Source organism: Python bivittatus, unplaced genomic scaffold, assembly GCF_059951505.1.
Source record: "Python bivittatus isolate LINGU-HERP-01145 unplaced genomic scaffold, Pbiv_v1 ctg000220_np1212, whole genome shotgun sequence".
NCBI classification, from domain to species: domain Eukaryota; kingdom Metazoa; phylum Chordata; class Lepidosauria; order Squamata; family Pythonidae; genus Python; species Python bivittatus.
In genome coordinates this window covers 20796137-20814733 of record NW_028277048.1, presented here as the reverse complement: position 1 = coordinate 20814733, position 18597 = coordinate 20796137, and the positions used below count along the sequence as shown (strand labels likewise).

At 39.8% G+C, this 18597-nt stretch overlaps 1 protein-coding gene across 2 annotated transcripts in view; it reads left to right on the top strand.

The window, feature by feature from the left end:
* The window catches only part of GALNT6 (polypeptide N-acetylgalactosaminyltransferase 6), a 63763-nt gene extending 45373 nt beyond the window's left edge, over window positions 1-18390 (top strand). For both annotated transcript variants that reach the window (XM_015888233.3, XM_007420731.4), the window contains 6 exons: window positions 696-813; window positions 4465-4665; window positions 5207-5338; window positions 11669-11770; window positions 14073-14225; window positions 16370-18390. In XM_015888233.3, coding sequence (XP_015743719.1) covers window positions 696-813; window positions 4465-4665; window positions 5207-5338; window positions 11669-11770; window positions 14073-14225; window positions 16370-16483 — 820 coding nt within the window. In that variant the 3' untranslated portion in view covers window positions 16484-18390. The remainder of the gene's footprint in view (window positions 1-695; window positions 814-4464; window positions 4666-5206; window positions 5339-11668; window positions 11771-14072; window positions 14226-16369) is intronic.
* Window positions 18391-18597: the final 207 nt, after the last annotated feature.

The window sequence follows — 18597 nt, the reverse complement described above, 5'->3', positions numbered from 1 at the left end:
CCTAACTTTTGTTGGTAACCGAAGCAGGGATTGTGGGTATTGTTCTGGGGGGGGGGAGAGTGTCTAGGTTAATGCTTTAATTTTGTTCCTTAAAATTCCATTTTTATGCTTCCTTTTATGTCAAAGCTGCTTTCCATTTAATTTAGAAAATTAAGGTTTTAAGAATACTTGGTAGTATTCCAGAAACTAAAGAGGTACAGCTTTATGGACAATCAGTGGGGACAGTAATATTAAAAACTGTACCAATATTCAGCTTATTCTCAAATCTTGCTGTATTTTTTTCCTAAAAAGACATGAAACAATCAGAGTAGTAAAAGCCACGGTAGATCACTTCTCAAAGGTTGCTTCAATAGATGGGTGTTTGAAAGTTGCCTTTGATATATTGCAGCCAAAGCCCTGCCCTTCCAACTTGTGTGATCCACTTTGATCAGGGCTTGGGAAACTTCTCTAGTTGTTACTGTCCACAGCTCCCAGTGTCCTTCTGTATTGCCTATGCTAAGTGGAGATGCTAAAAATTCAGCAATATCTGGAGTGCCATATCTTTCCCTGCTCTAGCCATTGTAATCTGGTTTGGACTCTCCTTGACAGTTCACTTGGAGTTTCAGAGAGAAGGAAGACTGATTTCAGTTTTCCACTCAGTAAATAATTCGCTTATCAGGATTTTCATAATAATCCTATGCTTCTTACTTTTGCAGGACTCCTACATTTGCTGGTGGTCTCTTTGCCATTTCCAAGTCCTATTTTGAACATATTGGCTCCTATGATGATCAGATGGAAATCTGGGGAGGGGAAAATGTAGAGATGTCTTTTCGGGTAAGAAGGAAAGCTACAATAGGAATGGGCTATGAATGTCTAGATATAACTTTTTAAAAGGGGGGGGGGCATTTTTATTTTTTACCAGCTCTCTGAAAAAGCTATCTTTAAAGAAAAAAATAAGTAATAGATTATCATTCCCTGATATGCTGGTTTAGGATTTTGGGGTTAGATTTGTGGGTTTACTTGCCCCTTGAGAACATTAGGTTGAATACATCTTGAAAAATATGAAAATTTCAGGGTGAAAATCTACAAAATAATTGAAAGGCAGATGGAACATATAATATGTAGATGCTTCTAAGATGCTTTTTATAGGATAATATTTGTGTTGAATTTTAGTTTTGTTACTATTTTTACCCTAACCGTCCTTAAGGTGGGTGAGGATTGTCAATCATGCTTTTAATCCTCCCCATTTTGCCCTAACAATAGCCCCGTGGGGTAGATTATGCTGAGTGATACCTGGCTGTAAATTACTCATTGAGTTTTCTTGCTAAGCTTAAGCCTGAACCTAACGCTGAAGTCCAGCACTGCTTCCTTAAGTGTAGACTTTATTCCTTGAACTGCATATACTTTAAATGAACCTATGAAATTGTTGTCATGTTTCTTCACATAAGTGTTATTTTATTTAAGTTTTGTTATGATTTAGATTGTCTTTACATTGTTTTGGATTATGCTTAAATAGTGCTGATGTGGTGTACAGTAGTAGTAATATCTTATAACCTAACTTAGTGCATGGAATTTGTCACAATAATGTTGTGAGGTGACATTCTCACCGTCTCACCCCTGTTATCTCAGCCCGCCCCACTCAGTCCGGTGGAAGGGGCATGTTGCAGACCCCACCAGTCAAGAAATTTCGACTGGTGGGATCTAGGAAGAGGGCCTTTTCTGCCGTGGTCCCCGCTCTGTGGAACAATCTACCTCCTGAGGTGTGGTGTGCCCCCACTCTCATGGCCTTCAGGAAGAGTGTGAAATCTTGGCTATGCCAGATGGCCTGGGGGCTGGATGGGGGCTCACACCAGTGGAAGTGGCTTGTGGGATAATTGATTTTACCCACCAACACCCCCTGTCATCTTGAATGTCTTTAGTATTTATGTATAGAGTTTGTTTTTATAGTGGATTTTTATAGAATGAGGAATTTAATTATTTATGGGGTATTTTAATTGTTTCTGCGCTTTTGATTTTTAATTGTAAGCCGCCCAGAGTCACCCATTGGGGGAGATGGGTGGCATACAAATTTAATAATAAATAAATATATATATATATATATAAATAAATAAATATAAATAAATAGATATTAATAAATAAATATTAATTAATTAATTAATTAATTAATGGCTGGATAAACCCACATGGGATTGATTATCTGGATCCTTTGCACATTCATTATCCAGGGAAGAAGACTCTGATAGGCCTTCATTGTTTTAGCTCTGTGCTTTCAAAGTTGAGTGGAGTTACGTGGTGGTGGTAGTAATAGTGGTAGTGGAAGCAAGTAGTAGTAGTAGTAAAATTAAAAAGGTGGCTCTGTTGCTATGGAAACAAAACATGACAGGATTTGGAGGCTAACTAGTTACTTCTTTGTATTGGGATTCTCAGTATCTGCTGTCCATCTGAGGGTAGAACTTTCCATATGCAGTCCAATGGGGGGTCCAGGGACAGTGATTATAGTGTGGGTACAAAAACGCCACAACAGTGGTGCTTAAAGTGTTTGACCCAATTACCCCTTTTCCTGCTTTCAAATCATGTCATTACCCCCACAGAAAACCCCAGACCCTGTTGTTTTACACAAAGGTCTTGGTGGCAGCAGTCCCAAGCTGGATCCTCAGCTCAGAAACAAGTAATTACAAATTGTTCCATTACCCGCAGGATATGCCCCAATTACTCCCAGTTTAAGAACCACTGCTCTACAAACAGATACTGAAGATACAACTGGTTATAATTCGAGTCTCTAAGGCATGCATACCAAATCTAATCATCATGTGTATATCAACTGCAATTTTTAAAAAAATCCTAGTATTTTTCGAAAATTGTAAGAGAATCTGGGAAAATTGAAACATAAGTCAATTTTACTGTTGATATTGTGAAGAAGAAATGAACTAAGGATGTACAGAAGGGTGGTTTTTTTTTAATATATATTGTTGCAGTGCAAATGTTTAAGTAGATGCTTCGTATGGTAACTTTGCAAATGCTGTAGAGTTTTTAAAAAATGTTAAAAGGAGCTTTGAGATGTTAAATGCTGTGTGGAGTGCCACCATGTGGCAAAATATATATAATATATATATATGAAAAGCAGGAATAGTAATTTTTTTAAGTGAGGTTAAGAACCTCTGGTTCTGAGTTGCAATTTCCTGTAACTACCTGAAAGAAAGATAAGGTTTTCCCCCTTCATTAGGCACCTTTAACATGGGAGGGTTGGCTTAGATCAGTGTTGTCCAAACTTGGCCACTTTAAGATGAGTAGACTCCCAGAATTCCCCAGCCACCCATGCTGGCTGGGGAATTCTGGGAGTTGAAGTCCACTCATCTTAAAGTGGCCAAGTTTGGACAACACTGGCTTGGATGAAATGAGAATACAGAAGCCTTTTGATTTGCTTTCGTCTAACTGAAGTCAGGTATAACATTAAATTCAAGATCGCCTTCCGTGCAGGTTAATGCAAGAATATGAATGTATGCTTCCTGCTTCGCTTTTCGCTCTGATGACATTTTGTTACACAGCACTGAAAATACTATCCTTAAAAATAATAGGACAAAGTCAACTGTAGCACTGAACATGTTTTGCAAGACCCAGGATGGCAGGTGTACAGGCTCAGTCTTGCAGCCAAAGATAGAATCAGACATGGTCCTTAAGTATGAACGCAATCCAGAGGCACACACATGCGCTCACCCAACAGGCCTTGTTTGCGGCCTTGTTATTGCCATCAAATTGTTTCAATGTGCCAAAGGTGAAATTATTTATTACATGGCGAGTAGTGTATGCCTTAATTCATTAAATGTGGTACTATTTAAATTAGATAAAGTTAAATTTTGTCCTAGTGCTCCAAAAAGAGGACAAAAAGAGTGGCTCCCAGCCAGACAAGATTACATGTTCTGTTATCAACATAGTATTCCTTGTCCAATCCAGTGGCAGGTTGAGCAAATCTTCAGCCAAAGCCTAAATGCCACTCTGCCTGATTACCCCTCCGAGGTTAAGATTCTTTGGAGAGCAGCCCATTCTGGGATGGCTCACTCCCCGCCTTTGATAGGAGGAGATCAAGGGATTGCACTTCCTCAGACTGGAATGTTATGGGAGCTCTGGCAGGACTCCGGTTTATCTTTTAGAAGAACCACTCTCTAGCCAAGCAAGGGCAACTGGGATCAGACGTGGAAGATATAGACCTTTTCTCCTTAAGATGCAGCCTGCAAACATAAAGTTGCCACCCCGTCCCCCTAAGAAGAAGCTCTTTCTGCTACTTGATGGCAGCTTCTCTCTTGAAGGGGCCTGGTTTTGGGCAGCTGGAATCTGACCCTGATTCCTGATCCCCACTTTAAAAAGAAAGGAAAAGAGATGCGTGGATTTCACATCTTATTTCCTTGGTCTGACTCTAACATTCAATGTATGATTTTGTGGTTTTCTCATGGTTTGAATGGTACTCTTCCCCCTGCCTTGCACCCTCAGGTTTGGCAGTGTGGAGGCCAGCTAGAGATCATTCCCTGCTCAGTAGTTGGCCACGTGTTCCGTTCCAAAAGTCCACACACCTTCCCCAAAGGGACTCAGGTCATCTCTAGGAATCAGGTGCGCCTGGCAGAAGTCTGGATGGATGACTATAAGGAGATCTTCTACAGAAGGAACCAGCAGGCCTCTCAGATGGCCAGAGAGGTATGAAGTACTTCCCTTAGTGTACAAAATCTGTACGTCTTGTTTTTTAATCCTAAATATGTAGGTTTAATTGATTCTACTTCCTCTAAATAAGGGCAGGATTCTCCAGCATAGTTGCTGGGAGCCTTACCAAAGAAAGAGAAATGGTACAGCATTTTCCAGTCATTATTTCAATGGCTTAGACACCCTGAGGTGGTCCCATTTCTTGAACTGGAGAACCTAACAAGAGGTTTAGTAGAAAAACAGAACAGTTGATAGATTATAAAATGGAGTTGTGGCTTTATCCTCAGGGACCTCCAGTATCTAATAAAGGAGAGGAACTTGGAGGACCTCAGAGATAGGATGTTCCAGGTCTGAAAGTAATCCTAGAGACCAAGTTCTGGCTGGAACTGTCTCAAGATTTAATCCATGGATTAAACAAATTAAAAAATAAAGACAGTTAAGACCTTTAGCTATTTAGTGGATTCCAGTAAATAGTGGTGGCCCTTTTGTCTGCTTTATGTGATCCTTTTTAAACATGCACACATTATGGCTTTATTAGAAAACATATGGAGACCTCACTGAGCGACTGCAGCTGAAGGAGAGGTTACACTGCAAAAATTTCACGTGGTATTTACAAACTGTTTATCCTGAGATCTTCATTCCAGACCTTACCCCAGCTTTCTATGGAGCGGTAAGTGAAAATATGACCTGACTTATCTTTGTGCTGTGTTACATCAATAGTTTATTTAAACTAGCCCTCTTGTTTAAGTGTGCCTCAGGATTCATGTTGTAACACAAAATGGGTATTATTTTTCACCCAATGTTCAGAAGAAACATCCCAAAATTTCCCCTGCATCTTTGTTTTTCATTTGATTCATAGTGGTTATACTCTCACGATACACTTAAACTGATGAGGTAAAGACCTGGTAAAGGCCTTCACATAACAATTAAGCTTGTTTAGTTGTGGTGCGTGAACTGAGAATTGGTTCGATTGGGTTCAGTTTATTGTGTGAACTCAGAAAACAAATTCAGAAATTAGCATGTTGCCTGAACACCACCTATCTATTCTGGACTGAGTTTTAAAAACCATTCCCTTAGAATGTCTGGATTTATCTCTCATACGTATGTTTATATTTGTGTTTTTATTGTATTCACACACAAAAGTATTTCATTGTTCACATTCGTGTTTTGTTTCTAACATTCTAAGCCGTTCTAGAATGGCCAACAGAGATTCAAGGACTATATTTTATTTGTGATGGCCGGGGGTATCCAAGGTCAAGGTACTGATCTAAGACATAGAGCCAGTTTGGTGTAGGGGTGAAGTGGCCTGGAAACCAGGAGAGGGTGAGTTCTAGTCCCGCCTTAGGCATGAGAGCTGATTGGGTGGCTTTGGGTCAGTCACTCTCTCTCAGTTCAACTCACCCCACAGGGTGGTTGCTGTGGGGAAAAGAGGAGGCAAGAGTATCAGGTATGTTTGTCGCCAGGGTGTGTGTGTGCGTGTTTGAAAAAAGGCAGAATAATAATAATAACAACAATAACAACTGGAACATAAAAAAAAGAAACTGAAGGCTTGATTTTGGCTGATCAAGAGCAAGCTATTAGAACTAATGCAATCAAGGCCAGAATTGAGAAGATCATCAAATGATTCAAAGTGCAGCATGTGCAAAGAAGTAGAAGAAACAGTAGATCATATACTCAGCTCGTGCAAGAAGATCACACAAACTGATTATAAACAACGACATAAAACAGTCTCCAGAATGATTCACAGGAACATCTGTAAAAATTATTATGTCCCAGTAATAAAAAATTGGTGGGAACATATAGTTGAAAAAGTAGTAAAAAATAAGCAGGTTAAAAAATTATGGGATTTTGGAATACAAACTAATAAAATCATGGCACATAACGTACCAGATTTAACTGGGATTGAAAAGAAGAAAGTGTGGATAATTGATATGACAATATCAGGAGATAGTAAAATAGAAGACAAAGAATTGGAGAAGATCACAATGTATCAGGATCTGAAAATCAAAGTTGAAAGATTATGGCATAAACTCTGGTGATTATCGGTGCTCTGGGTGCCATACCAAAATGCCTTGGACGGCACTTAGAAAATCTGCGCATTGAAAAAATTTCCATCTGTCAATTACAAAAGGCCATGCTGCTTGGATGCACAGATATACTACACCAGTACATTATGAAGTCCTCAGTTCTTGGGAAGAACTCAAAGCGAATGAAGGCCAACACCAGCTAAAGAAGTGGCAGCTGTGATTTCACGTTGTGTATATAACAATAACAACAACACCCTTGACTTAACAATTGTTGATAAAAAGACAAATCTGGATAGTGGACATTGTAATAGCTAGAGACTGCAGAATAAAAGAGAAACAACTGGAGAAAATCACAAAATATAAAGACCTGAAAATAGAATGAGCATGGCAAAAAAAAGCAAAGACAGTACCAATAGGCACCTTGGGTCCAATTCCAAAACATCTGGAGCATCACTTGAACACCATCAGCATTGACAAAATCACCACCAGTCAATTGCAAAAGGCAGCTTTACTTGGAACAGCTTATATCCTACGACGATACGTCTAACACCATCAGACAACAACATCTGCCTATCCCAGGTCCTTGGGAAGGGCTCAATAGGTGAATAAAGATGCCAAGTCCAGTCTAAACATCTGGCTGACTGTGCAACCAGCCATAACAATAATATAAAGAATGGCTTTTTCCCCCTTCTATCTTGCCATTCTTTCCTATAGAGAAAAGTAAACTGCTGTATTTGGTGTTACGGTGTTAACGTTATGAAGGGGGAAAGCCTAGACGATGTATGCGATGACATCTGGGAGGGAAAAACCACTGTTTCTGCTCTCTTTTCTGAAGAAAAATCCTGGGGTGAGGGAATGAGGCAACATGCTCTTGAAATTACCCTTCTCAAATATCTAAAAGGAAATGCTTGGAAAGAAAATGACTATTCCCTCTGGAATGTCACTTGTTAATAATAAACAATAATGCTAAAACTGAAAACTTTGCTTCCCGTGTCCTAAGCAGCCTTCTTCAAAGGAGAAGTTGCATATTTTTGGCTCTGCTTGGTAATTTTAGTTTAGCAGCTGAACTAAACATGTCATTACCCCAAACAAGCCATTTGAAAGCTCTGACAGTTTCTTTGTCAATATTTGCAGCTTTTGGACTCTTGGTTCCTTCTTTTCTCTCCCTCCTCCTTCCCATTTCATCTCACTGGTTCTTCTAAGAAATGAACAGCTTTCATTTTGTTCCAGAATTCTGCTGGGTATTTTGTTGTTCTTCTCACACACACATAAATGCCATGGGCTTCTTCTTTCGTGTGCTATGTAGTCCTTTAACCTAAAAAACCTAAAGAAGGACCAAACCATCATCATCCTCTCAGCAGACAAAGGCCAAACCATGGTTATCATGGACAGATCACAATACATACAAAAAGCCAAAAAGTTATTAGGCGACAAAGAAACCTACATCCCAGTAAACACCAAGCCAATACAGAAACTAGACAACCTGTTCAAGAGAACCCTTAACGACCTAACCAAGAAAAGTCAAATCACAAAAGAAGAACAGCAGCAGATCAAAAGCAGTGGGCCCATCCTGCCACACTTCTGTAGATGCCCAAACATACACAAGCCCGACATACCTCTTCACCAGTTGTATTGTTACTAGGGACCCCAACATACAACACAGCCAAAGAACTTACAAAAAAGTTCTCACAGAGGGGAGTGAATATTCCATCAACATCCTGCTACAGTGCCTCCAGAAAATCAAATACCTAAAAATAGATGAAGATGAAATTATGGTTTCATTCAATGTCATAGTACTCTTTACATCCATAGACCCAGAACTAGCAAAAGAATCCATGGCAGCAGTACTACACAACACACCCGACCTAACCAAATGCACCAAGATTGAAATACCCAGAATCATGGACCTCATCAACTTCTGCCTCACTGCCTACTTTCAGTTTAGTGGACAAATACACCAATAAATCAGAAGAAGACCCATGGGATCGACACTCTCAGGACTCATAGCAGAGACTGTAATTCAGTGTCTAGAAACTATACCACTCCCATGCATACAACCAAAAGTATGGATCTGGGATGTAGATGACACCTTCATCATAATAAAAAAGGAACTAGAGAAGACACATGAAACAGTCAACATCTTCAAAGGAATAACATTCACAAGGGAAGAAGAAAATAACAACACACTACCCTTCCTGGATATCCTCATTAGCAGAGGAAATGATGGCAAATTAGAAACACAAGTCTATCAGAAAATCACCCATGCTAACCAAGTGCTCCATTACCAACATAACAACCGAACCTCCCACAAGAGGAGCTGTGTAAGAATATTATTCAGATGAGCACAAATCCACTGCAGCAACCCAGAACACCAGAAAAAGGAAACAGATTGCCTATACAACATCTTCCAACAAAATGGATACCCACACAACCTTATCAAAAAGTGCCTGACCGCTCAACCCACTACAGCACAACCAACGCAAGCAATGAAAAGGATAACACTGCCATACATCAGAAACATCTCAGAAACAACCAGCAGATTATTACAATCACATGGCATCTCCATAGCACACAAACCAACTAAAGTCCTCCAAAACATCTTAAGTAAACCAAAAGACCCAGTAACCCAAGAAGAAAAAACAGGAGTCATCTACAACATACAGTGTAAGGACTGTAACAACCACTATGTAGGACAGATAGGCAGAAGACTAGCAGAGCACATCCACGAGTACCAACTAGCAGTCAGAAGACATAATGAAAACTCCTTAATCTCACAACACATGGACAGACTCAGCCATAGTTTCAACTGGGAAACTGTGAGCGTGCTAGACCAAGTTAAATCCAAAAATGCTAGGGAATTCCTGGAAGCTTGGCACTCAGACACATCAGACATCAATAGACACATAGAGATATAAACCACATTTGCACACCATTCAAAAGAAATGGTAAGAAAGCTAAGAAGGAAACAAAAAGACCAGAACACTTCCTCTCTAGCAGCCTACATCCAGATAAGCAGGGATTAACACCAGACAAACAATCAAGCAGAAAACAATACCTTAATCAAGGAACTACCAAGGAGAAAACCACACCCCCACCATTACTGGCAGGGCAAGCTACTGTATATAAACAGGGAGCAAACCCCACACTCACTAGCACTGATGATGTTACCTAGTTGGGTAATGAAATGTCTGCAAGCAAACAACCAAGCTCAGAGAGTAACAAGGACTCCACAGTTCAACCCTGAGCTTCATATATTCTCTTCTATTGGTACAGTTCTTTATTTCAGAAAGCTAAATTTATTTATTTTTCAAACACTCACTTTTGTCCTTTTGTTTTTGGTCATTTAGCTTTTACCGCACAAATGGTACCACTTAATGCAGTCTGATTGCAGAAATCCTTTTTAATACTTGCTTCTTATATAACTTCATAGCTTTTTATGATTTTTATTAGAATATGGGTTTTTGTAGTTTTTCTTGGTTTTGCTCTTGAATTTTCCTTTGTAAAGCAAAGTCATAAACATAAATAATTAGATTTTTTTTATCTTTATGAACCTCTTTCAGATTTGCCCCTTTTTCAGATTTGTCCTTTATTTTTTCCAAGAAAATACGATCACCATAGCTATAACAGGAGCAGTGTATGTTTGTGTGAAGCCCACAGTCTATGCTTAAGAGACGTTTAATGAGGTTAGGAAAAGGCAGGACAAGCTGGTTATTTTCTTGTCACTACACGCCTTACTAGTGTTCTCATCTAATACGACCTTAGAAAAGAGTCCTTTTTTTGTTTTCTAGTCAAACGAATGCTTATATAAGACATCGACTTAACAAAATGTCAGGGCTGCTCTCAAAAATGGCTCCCACAGGGAGGTTTGCCTTTTTGCAAAATGACTGCCACAGTGGACATGGCCAGAAAACCAATGAATGAGGTTCCACTCACCATCCATTTTAACCTCTCTCCTCTCCTCTACAGCTTGTCTCTGTCTTTTTTCTAGACAAGCCCAACAAAACACTGGGCATTTTTAATTTCTAAGAGTGTGGTGCCTAGAAGCACTCCTGTAAATAAAACTAATACTACAGGCTGGCACTTAGTTTTAGAGCATGCTAAGTTTCCATTTATTTTTTAATTTAAAATCATCATCATCATCATTGTTAGTATCACCTTTAAAAAGCTAATTTGCTAAGCCACTATGGGTGAACAAAGCATGAGTAAAATAGAAACAGTAAACAAAAATAAAATAGAAGTACACATACCTGAGATAAGGAATTCATAATCAATTTGAGTCAAAGGCATGGCTGGATAATACAGAAGTCTACTAGTCATTAATGCAGCATCCTTAACATGGGTTTAATTCTGCAGTGATGGCGTTGTCCCGCCAGCTCTGTGACTGCTCCCTTCTGACCCACTTGCAACTGCTGAGTACCCTCTTGAAAGGCAGCCCTATGCAGAGTGTATTGAGTAGTCCAGCCAACTGGTGAGGAAGACGTGAGTTACTGGCTGCAAAAGCCTGGATGACCACCAAATGTCAGCAGAGAATGAGCTTTCTATATATTTTTGTTGCCATCTAGTGCTCATTTAGGGCTTTGCAGCCCAATCTGGTGGGACTCAAGGTATTTGATATATTCACAGGGTGTCTTACAAGTGCAATCTCAAACGGGCTTACAGCTGATTGAAAGGCCCGGGGAAATAAATATATCTTTATTTGGCTCTGCATTTCCCATTCAAACTGCCATTGCCATTGGCTAAGTACTTAATGTTCATAAATACTCTAATTCCTAAAAGGGTTATGAATTGGTTCTTGTTAATGTGAGCCAGTTAGAAGGCAAACTGAGCTGAGAAGGGAAATATAAGATTACACATGTTTAATAGAAGAGTGCAGAATAAAAAAATACTCTGTCCAAGGTGTTTAGCTAAAACCTGAAGCTTTCTATGGATGCTGTTACTATGCTCCTAATTCTATTAAATCTATTCCACTACAGATTAGAAATGAGGGCGCCAAGCGCTGCCTGGATGTTGGAGAAAACAACCATGGTGGAAAGCCATTGATTATGTATCCCTGTCATGGGATGGGAGGCAATCAGGTATGGACTTTACAAAAATGTTCCTGTCCTTATCTCTTCTCATGAACCCAGGTTCTACCTATCAAAAAGAGGAAGAAAGTAAAGAATCTACAATGAAAGTAGAATGACTGCAGCAAGAGAAAGTATTCCATACTTTTATGGAAAAAATATTAGAACATAGATAAATACTCCATCTAGAACACAGATGAATGAAAAATAGATGTAAAGAAGCATGATGTTGAAGCTGCTTGGAAAAGTGTAAAAGGGATTGTATTACAAAGTGCCTTGGTAGGAGTTACAGTAATAGGAAATATGAAAAAGGATGCCTGGGAAAATGATGGGGTAAACATTGCTATGGATGAGAAAAAGAAATTCATATAAGAAATGATTGCTGCAAAAATGTGGATGAGAGATTATATACAACGAAAAAGATCATTCCTAAGAATAGTCAGAGACAATAAAGAACAGTTAAGATTAAAAAAGCAGAGAAAACACAGGCAGATTCTGATGAAAATAAAATTGTTTTAGAAGAGGGCTAAATAATGAATATCTAGCAGAGTACTCAGATAGCATAGATGAGATTATGACAAAAGGGAAGAAATTATTTTGGCTGAAACTGAAGTGAGGGAATATGTTATTTGAGAGATTTGTATGAGAATGGTAGAGACATATCAAAGAATGGAATTCAATCAAATGCAATAAATATTCCTGTCCAAGGAAAAATGATGAAAAGGTTATAAATGTTGTATGTTGAAAAACAGTAAGAATGGAGGTATAGATGGAATAACTGAAGAAATGTTAAAATACAGGTGTAGTTTGCTTAGGGAGCAAATGTATGATTTAACATGTGTGTCAAGACTGCATCTGTGTCTAATAATTGGAAAAATGTTGTTATTGTTTCCCTAAAAAAAAGTTAAGGTAGCAAGAGTGAATGCAAAAAAAAAAAACACAATTTGTTAAACATGCGTGGAAAGGTTTTTAGCAGAATTCTGATTAAAAGAGGTGACAGTGAGCAAAATTTGGGAAGTGTATATGCCAGGCCAGGGGTAAGCAGACTAAATTTTTGCTCTTCAGGTTGTTGACAATTGTAGTGATGTGAGAAAGAAAGTTTATGTCACATTTGCTGATTTAGTGGAAGTGTTATGAGAAAGTGAATAGGTTTGAATTATGATTTTGTGAGTGTGTGTGTGTGTGTGTGTAGATATGGCATTAAAGGCTGGTTGCTGAATGTAGTAAGAGTAAGAGGTGGATTGACTGGCAATGTGAATGAGTGTGTACTTCCATAGGCAGATGAACCTGTGTTGTTGGTTAAGAACCCAAATGATTTACAGTCAGGACCAGAAATATTGGAACAAGGATAACTGTTTTGGCATTTGGCCTCTGTACACCATCACATTGAAGCTGAAAGGAAACACACCCAGATGGGAGCAAAGTCAGGACTTTCAGCTGTAATTCAAGGGGTTTGACAAAAGTGGGGCACTAACCATTCAGGAAGTACAGCCAATGGCATGCACGCACACACCCATCATTGGCTCATAAGTAATGGAACGAATGGCTGACCAGCAGCTGCATGGCCAGGTATGGCCTGTTTCCTGGGTACTCCATGACCAATCAAGCAGATAAAAGGCCTGGGGGTGGTTCTGAGTGTTACATTTGCATTTGATAGCTGTTCACTGGAACTCTCAACATGAGGTCCAAAGAGGTGTCCATGCGAGTGAAGAAGGCCATCATTAGGCTGAGAAAACAAAATAAACCCATCAGAGAGATAGCAAAAACATTGGGAGTGGCCAATACAACAGTTTGGAACATCCTGAAAAAGGGATATTTTTTTTTTTTAATATTAGTGGGAATTTGGAATGTCAGGAAAGACATCAAGCTAAGTTGAATGCAGTGGGAATGGGTTATTTAAGAAGTTTGTTTGTCCAAGCAGAGATAGGGTTAAGGATGGATGAATGTAGCCTGAATACAAAAGGAAGTAATCAGTATAAAAGAAGTATGTTGAGGAATTTGGTCATATATAGACAAGGAATGAGTGAATATCTGAAGGAAGAGTGGATGAGCTAAGAGAAAATAGGCTGAAAAAGTGGTGGTTGGATGGAGTTAATGAGAGAGAGAAAGAGATGAACTCTGAAGAATGAAAGGCAATGTGGGAAGTAATATGTGGAGATGGTGGGGCGATTTGTGAAAGCAGAAAAGTCTAGAGAAATAGAATGAATGATGTTGATGTACTGAAGTGTCAAAATTTCCTTTCAAAATTATCCATTTTTTTGGTTTTGTTTCTGGTGGTGAAAGCTTCTTATCCCCTTGCCTGTTTTGCTTTTAGTACTTTGAATACACGTCCCAGCGAGACCTGCGACACAACATTGGCAAGCAGCTGTGCCTCCGAGCCAAGATAGGACCTGTTGAGTTGGGAGATTGTCACTATACGGGGAAACACTCCCGAGTGCCAGAAAATGAAGAATGGGAACTGACTCATGTGAGTTTAATCTGTGAACCCCAGAGGAATGTGCTCTTCTTCCTGAACTCATCTGCTTCCAGACTGGCTATTTCTACCTGCAGCCAGTCTCACACTATTTGCCAACCAAATATTTCTTACTGTGGCTGGGAACTCGTCAGCGTCCAGAACGTAATGTCTTTCCTGCTAAGGGATCTATTAACACATCTGGTTGCTAAATTTGCACTGACAATTGAAAATACAATTTCTGAGTCAGCTTTGAAGGTCTCCATTAGCATTGCGGGGCCCTTCCTTCAAAGAAAGATCGGAAGCAAGAGTAGCATGTGAGGGTGGCTGGAGATAATAGCAAGGACTTTAGGAAGTACCTGAGGCCAGAGATTATGATTTCAGTCTCTGCTACAAAGATGAGGGCCTTTTCTGCTATGGTGCTCACCCTCTGGAACATCATTCCCCCCAAGGTGAGACCGGCCCCATCTTTGGTAGCCTTCCAAAAGTCCCTCAAATGTGACTATGTCAGCAAGCTTAGGGATCTCAGGGAAGTGGAAATTTGTTGAGATGGCTACATTGCTTGTAACACTGAAGATGCTTTCTCCTAGTCTTTTTTTAATAATATTGTTCCTTTTATTATGGAATGTTTTTAATGTTTGCTTTTTATGGTTCATTTTTATTGTACGCAGCCCAGAGTCACATTTGTGACATGGGCGGCTATATAAACGTGATGGATGGATGGATGGATGGATGGATGGATGGATGGATGGATGGATGGATGGATGGATGGATGAATGAATGAATGATAAAATTAGATTTCTGGCAGTTTTCTTTGAGACAAAAAGAAGCTGGATAAGGGGGGAGGTGAAATGGCAAAAATCATTTGAATGGAAGGAATCTATTTGCCAAATTTTGATTATGCTAGGGCAGTGATGGCAAACCTATGACATGCCATGATGTTTTGGGTGATACACCAGCATTCACCAACACCCAACAACAACTATTCTCCCCGTTCGAGCTACCAAAAAAACTGGGTTTGTTTTACTCAGATTTCATTTTTGTAATTATTTGATGTTTCTTTATATAATACACAGCACCACACATGATTGGACTGTATTTTTTTTTAAACAAATGACTATGTAAAGAATTGTTTCTCTTTTGTTTGGGGGGGGGGGTGACATGCCAGCAGAGTCAAGTTAGGCATTTTCCAAATTTTTGACACACCTAGCCCAAAGGGTTCACCATCACTGTGCTAGGGTATGCTTACCGATGCGGTGAAGCCAAATAAGTTTGAAAAATGCTTTAAGAAATCCCTTGTCCAAATTTGGAGTTAATGCCCAATCAACTGTACTCTTACCACTGTACAGCATTATTCTGGAGGGAGACAGAAACAGCAGCCACTATCTAGCAGCCAACCAAAAGAGCAGCTCAGTTCTCATTTTGTAGCCGTAGGAGTTAAATGAAGTTCCAAGACAAGATAAACATTTAAGGAAATTGTTAATGTGTACTTAAATGTTGCTGGAACACTGTGAGTCTCTTCATCCCTTGTCTCTTTCCAAAGTCAGTGAAAGGCTTTCCAGAGGAGGGTAATTTTCACAAAAGAGGCTGTTTGGTTAAGCCTTCCAATGAACCAGCCTTGGCAGTTCAGATGATGTCATGGAGCGTTAAGGAGGGGAAGGCTAATTTCATCTCCAGATATCATGACTTTCTCAATGCAGGAGCTGGGAGTTATATATTTCCACTTATATCTGCACATAAAAAAATACTTTTTCCCTGCACCTGCAGATGAGAAGTTGTCTTCCCTTTGCTACCTACTAGACAGGAAGTGGTTTGAGTGTGCTCCAGGTGGTGACGTTGCACCAACAAATGTGGCTCGTACCAGCTTCCACTGCACCACTTTTCTCAAAGGGAAAGGCATAGGTTGACTAAATGGAGCCACACTGGAAGGTGCTCCAGGTAGAAGCCTGGCCAGCCTGCCCTGTCCTTTTGTAGAGCATCTTCTTGGCTTAACAGAACTTCCAGCTGTAGAGTTTCCCTCCAAGAGACAAAAAGGCAGCCTTCTTCAACCTGCTGCCTTCCAGAGATATTAAACTCCTACTCCCAGAATTCCACCATAGCCAGTCTTTGATGTGTTCTATCTCAACAGTGTACCTTTTGTTTTTGTTTTTATTTTTTAGGATCATCTGCTTAAAAATATGGCAATTAACCGGTGTTTGTCTGCAAGAGGTGAACATCCATCCATGGCTCCCTGCAACACTGCAGATGCCCATCAAATTTGGTACTTCAGCTAAGCAGTCCAAGAAAGACCAAAGCAGCTCTGGAAAACATCTCCTGTCAAAGTTCCCATTCTTCTGAGCTCACTTTCCAGCAACAGAGGGTACATTCACGGAGAAGAGAGGGGGACCAATTTGCTGTATAACCCAACATTTGCCTGTAACACTCTTGTGCCTTTTATAATAGGAAGGTCAAAACAGCCAACCTTGGTATATCTGTTCATTTGGGCTTTCTTGATAAAAAAAAGTAAAGGCTGGTATGTTTGCTCTTTAGAATACCAGGTATATTGTCCATCAAAGCTCCACGCTATGAGGCAGACAATACTGGTGATGTTTATTTGGCTGTAGAGGAAAAGTGGCCATTGGCCAGATGTGAAATCAAACATTTCCCTAATTTGTATGTTGTGAGCATTGTAGGAAGTAGTGCTTCGAGGCTCTGTCCTAAGGGATAAATTGTCTGTCTGTGGTATAGTTTAGAGAATAATTGGATGCCAAAGATAATGACTTTAATCTGTTACATAGGAAATGCAACTTCTGACAATACTGAGCATTGGAAGGAGAAATTACTCCATAATTCTAATGCTTTCTCAACTGTCTTAAAGGTCTTTGCACTGACATGCAGGTGAGTAGCAGGTGAACTTTTGCTTCCAAAGACTCAGTGCAGCCACCTGCGATTAAAGAAGTAAATGCTGGCCTGCAGTATTGTTGTGCGACTGAAATCCTAGCCCTTTGCACAGGCTGTGGCCAGTGCTTTACCTCAAGCTTTGGAACTTTCGCCAGCACACTGCAGATAGCACTGACGATTCGGTGGGAGAAGAAAAACCTGTGTCTTCTAGCTGATCAGCCCTCTCCCGGCAGATTGAAGGGAAGGGATGGAGTAAGTTTGTTGGCACCTCCTTATGACCCCTGTGTCTGGACTTGACATGCCTTTTAGCCCTCCTAACCCCTGCAGTCTAGGCATTGAGAAGGCTGCAACCTGGTTCCACTCTCCACCGGTCTGCATGACTCAACAGGGCTGGCTTTCCTAGACTGCACGGTGTAACATCCTGCAGTGGGGGCAGGGGTGTGGCTTACTTCAGACACATCCATAGCCTTACTTGTACACTGCAATGCCAGGAATCAGGAAAGCTGCTAATGTGCCTTTAAAGAAAACAAAACAAAACACAACACTAGCAGAGGAAGAAGCTGTATCTCATGAGAAACCAGCTGCCAAACTAATTGCTAACTCACATCAGTGGATGGGAGTTAAAGCAATGCAGAAAACCAAATTGTGTGCGTGTATATTTGTGTTTGCATTATGTTGACAAGAATACCCACCAGGAAAGCAAAAAGAGTAAAGGGATAATGTTTATTGCTAATTACAATGATCTGCTAGACCAAAAACTTGCCCTTATTGTTTGTTTGGAATGTTTCTAAGAAAATATTCGGTTTCCTGGATTTCCTTGGATAAGGGGGCAGGGGGGAGAGAGTCCTCTCTTTCTGTAACAAGATCGTCAGCTCTTGTTGTAACAGCAACTTTCTCATAACAGACAATGTTGGTAATTCTTGTAACCTGTAAATAATCAGCATTTTCACTGTCAATGGAATGCATAAGTCCAAAGGGAAAAATAGATTCTGGACTTTTGTAAGTACTGCGTATTTTATGAGCACACCACACTTTTTAATACGGATTGGATGACAATACGGATCAAAATCTATCTGTGCGTGATTCCATCTTTCCCTTTTTAAAGGACAAGGTTGGTTTCTATACAATTTTTACCATTTCTGAAGAATGATGACGTGGTGAAAGAACTTAGATTTTGAATGCAGAAGCTAGCATTAGAAGTTTTGGTTCATTTGCAGGAAAATTTTCAGTTGGAACAAAGTCTTGCTCTGGTAATCCTGACTGGAAACAATAAAGCTTATAATTGTATTTTATGAGGAAATCATTTCTGTTTTGGGTTCATTTTCTTTCCACTAATTACTCTACATTTCTTTATAATTAATGTTGGAGCGTGCTTCTCCCCAGCCCCATTCTTCAGTGACGCAATATTTCATTGAAAGGGGATTGTCAATCATAGAAGCTATGTAAAAGATTGGCTATTGTTTGGAACAGGTGTTAAACCAGCATTTGCTGGAAGAAATCCAACCCT